This window comes from Seriola lalandi, unplaced genomic scaffold (assembly GCF_002814215.2).
Source record: "Seriola lalandi dorsalis isolate HSWRI2012SDOR001 ecotype SW California unplaced genomic scaffold, Sedor1 jcf7180002054899, whole genome shotgun sequence".
NCBI classification, from domain to species: Eukaryota; Metazoa; Chordata; class Actinopteri; order Carangiformes; family Carangidae; genus Seriola; species Seriola lalandi.
Window position 1 is genome coordinate 1,156,296 of NW_019525451.1, and position 4,272 is coordinate 1,160,567.

The window sequence follows — 4,272 nt, forward strand, 5'->3', positions numbered from 1 at the left end:
AAACTTAAAAACATTTAAGCTAGCTAACCTGAAAACACCCTTTGTCACAGTAGCATAAGAGTTTTAGCCAGCAAGCTAATGCTAACAACATTAGCTACCATACAGCTTCTCAGTGTGTTTTTAGGTAAGCTAGCTACCCACGCAGTCCCATCATTGCTTTATTTTTTAAATAGGGAAAACATAAATGATTAAACTTGTGCCAATGAGTTAAATAATAAATGAGCTAAAGAAAGATTGTTACACTTGTAGAGATTTACACCCTTTGATTCATCTGATAATTACTTTCTCGTAGAATTCAAGGACGATGTGTCATCCAGACCAAAACAGGAAAGCACTAGATTTGCATTTCAAAATTCAAAATTTGCTTAGTGTTTATTTTCCCAACAGTGAAGCAGTCAGTGTTTTTCAGCATGTCTAATTATCCTTGAATTTTAACACTAGTTAGGATTTTCAAGGTCGCTAAGTTGCTGCAAACCCATGGTACTGCCACACAGGTGATTTCACTTATTTGGTTGATTAGTTGACTAACAAGTCTATTTTCTAAAAGATAAACCTTCACACAACATTGACAAATATGAAGTTGTAGACAATGACACTGCACCCACTGCATTCATGGCTCAAAATTAATAATTGAATAAATAAAATCTCACTCCAGACACATTTCTCTTTCTCTCTTCAAAAACACAGTTTTTTCTTGTGTACACAATCGCACATTTGTACCAAGATACAATATAACCTCTAATTTTATCATGTGTGCATGACAATAGGTTATCAAATGTCAGATTGGGCCTTAATTACCAGCATAGCTTTGCCCACCTTCAGCCTGAGGAGAGGCCTAATTAGTTTAACTGAGAACACCTGTGAGGCCGAGCAGAACCTTTTCAAACAGAACAGAATAATGCTAAAGGACATCACGTCTAACTTTTAATGATAGGTTTTTATAGTTATTTAAAGTAAACAATAAAAAATTTGATTTAATTAGTCTACAACATAATTCAATTCATTAAAAATGTAGAATTAAAATGAAAACACAATTTCAAAAGCAACCTGGATTGCAAACACCACAATAGACAATAGACATATTTCCAGTAGTTACCAACAGTTCCCACATGCCTGTTAGGTTTTATTTCATTTCCACATAAAGAATAAAAAATAAAAGTAGGACCATCCATACAGTAACAGTAACAACAGTGAAAAACAAATGCAAATTGAAGTAGATGAGAAGATTGATACCACTCTCATAACTACATGCTAAATATGAGGCTACAGCTAATAGGTGATTAGCTTAGTTTATGTTAGCCTAAAGGCTGATAAGGCTAATTTGTGGTTTTATGGGTATTATGTTCTTTCATGTGTTAAATATTGAGCTTTAGAGGTGCTGGTGCAGCCACCTGCTGGTCCCAGCTTCAGGTTTTAGTTTACAGACAAGAGAGTGGCATCCATCTTCTCATCTAACTCTCAGCAGGAAAGCAAAAAGTTTCCCCAAAAATCTTGAACTATTCCTTGAAGAAAGGAAGAAATGTCAGTTATGCAGCATCAGTCCCGTCGCTGTAAGTAGGAGATTTCCTCTATTTCTATCTGTGTGTGTGGAGGTGCTGCCATCACTGTGTTGTATTTGGACATGAACACACAACGTTCAGGTTATTGTTGCTGGTTATTGTTGGTCGCAGTGGTGGAAGAAGTACTTAGATACTTGAATACACAGTCAAAAGTATTAATAATTACAAAAATGTACTCAGAATATCAAAAGTAAAACTAATTATTATGCAGAAAAATGGCCCCATGAGTGTTGTATCATAATACGTCATCATTATTACAGATGCATTCATGTGTAAATGGCATTATACTGCAATTTATAACAAATAATAAATATGATAAAATTGTAATCTGCATAGTAAGTATGTTCTGATGTAAAAAGTACAATATCTCCAGTGTAAAGAAACATTAAATCAGAATAAGGAAGTTAATGTGCACATCACCACTGACACCTGGACCTGTGTGTTGTGGAGGATTGTAGTGGCAGTATTAGAATAACTGTGGATCAAGTGTGAGTTATGTGCTCTGAATATTTTTGGCATTTTTCAGACACACTAGCAGGTGGAGACCCAGCGTCCGAGAGATTAACAACTGCCAAAGTAACAGAGGGACATTGACCTTAAAATATATATCCCAAAACACGACGTGAGACTCCCAAAGAAACCCGTCTCTTCACGACCCGAATCCCTTCTCAAGAATAAATACTGTCAGGGTGACCTGGTGTGTCTCTCTTTGTGATTTAAAGTAAAAAGTAAAAGCCTGCTTCCAGCTCGGCTGCCTTGCTAATGGGCAGTTAGCTGATTGGCGCTCCCGTGGTGACCAGCTTGTAGTAGGCTCCCTTCAGCGCCATGAGCTGGTCGTGCGTCCCCTTCTCGACCACGAAGCCCCTGGACATGACGGCGATGATGTCAGAGTTCTGGATGGTGGACAGGCGATGGGCGATGACGATGCAGGTCCGGCCCTCTCTGGCTCTGTCCAGGGCTTCCTGCACGGTCTGTGAAACACACACACACAAACACACGTGAAGCGGACATCACACACACACACACACACACACACACACACACACACACACAGGCAGGAGCCACGGCCGGTTCTCCCACACACTGCACACGCACCAGCCGCACAATTATAGCAATTTCACAATCACGCGTTGATTACTATCATTATAATGTTCCAGTGGATCGGCGCTGCAGAGGCCTCTTTGCTCCTCAGTGGGATTCAGACATTTGAGGTGGAGAAGCTGCAGCACAGGCCCACAGACTATTCATCTTAAAGAGGCTCTACTGGAGGGCTGGGATGAACTGTGAGCTGCTGCTGGTGATAATAATAGAGATGATGAATGATAATGATGTTAATGATAATAATAATTAACTGGCTGCTCTCCTTGCTCTCTGTGCCCGGAGAAAATCAGGCAGCTGCACTGCACTGTACTTCTACTGTGTGACGTGAGGCGAGCGGAGGCGGAGGCGGAGGCGGAGGCGGAGGCGGAGGCGGAGGCTACCTTCTCGCTCTCGGTGTCCAGCGCCGAGGTGGCCTCGTCCAGGAGCAGGATCTTGGGGTCACGGATGATGGCCCTGGCGATGGCGATGCGCTGCTTCTGACCTCGAGACAGCTGAGACCCCTGAGCGCCCACGTTGGTGTCGTATTTCTGCGGCAGGGAGAAAGATCAATTCTCTCTATATTAGATGCACAAGTGTTACGATGATCGTCATTTTTCTTAATGAGAAAACTCAATGGAGGATAATGGTTATAGTTGTGGTTTATAACAGAGAACTGACCGGTTGGATCAGCTGCATCAGTTTTAATACACTTTTAATGATTTAATCGTTGTGATCGCAGCAGAGTTTGTCACTTTAACAACAAATTTGCATATCTCATTAATTTGCTGCTGGAAAATGCATTTTCGTCGAGGTGATGAACCTTAAACCGTCTCCGCTGTCAGTCATCAAACCACAACTGTGCTCTCACAGCCCAAAAATAGTCCATTACTTTCAAACCATTAGGCTACATAATTGTCAACCACAAAATATTAATGAATAAAACAAATTTTATAGTAATTTCTGGACGACCCTTTGTGCTGCAGACGGGGTGCAGGTCTCTGAAGTTATCAGCTTCTGCAGAAAAGTTTCAAATAATCTCCTTCATTAAACACTTTTCCTCGACTTGCAAAGATAAAGGAGAATTCATAAGAAAAGAACTGCGGTTTAAACCAACTTGATTTATAACACTGATGATAAATGCTCCTCTCCTGACGACAAAAACAAAACAAACATGACTGAAATAGAGAAATAGAAAGAGTCGAGCCCTTAAAATAATAACTACATAAAAATAAGGAACTGAGGAAAGGATTTTTAACATTTTATACACATTTGTTAAGTAGAGAAAATTCATTTCTGTATGAAGTATTTTGTTAAAACGATGATGTCATTAACTATAAATGATGAGTCCTAACTGGATTTGAAAGAGAAGAAATCTATATTTATGGATTTGGACTTCCAGATAATCAGACATGAAATAGATGCTCTGTTTCTGCATTTACATGGTTTGTCTTAAATGCTCCTGCAGCAAGGAATTGTGGGACGGCAGAGGAGATAAGGATGGATGCTGCTCAGATACCTCCCCATCACTCAGTTAGGAAGATGGTGAGTAAGCTCAGTCATGAATCATGATGTCATCCATAGCACAGAGGTAAACCCCGCCCCTTCCAGAAGCTCTACCCCCCCCCAACTCCCC

General features: G+C 40.4%; 1 protein-coding gene across 2 annotated transcripts in view; it reads right to left on the reverse strand.

The window, feature by feature from the left end:
• Positions 1 to 911: 911 nt before the first annotated feature.
• The window catches only part of abcb11b (ATP-binding cassette, sub-family B (MDR/TAP), member 11b), a 15,846-nt gene continuing 12,485 nt past the window's right edge, over positions 912 to 4,272 (reverse strand). For both annotated transcript variants that reach the window (XM_087180289.1, XM_023429832.2), the window contains 2 exons: positions 3,041 to 3,187; positions 912 to 2,530 (listed from right to left, as the gene is read on the reverse strand). In XM_087180289.1, coding sequence (XP_087036415.1) covers positions 2,330 to 2,530; positions 3,041 to 3,187 — 348 coding nt within the window. In that variant the 3' untranslated portion in view covers positions 912 to 2,329. The remainder of the gene's footprint in view (positions 2,531 to 3,040; positions 3,188 to 4,272) is intronic.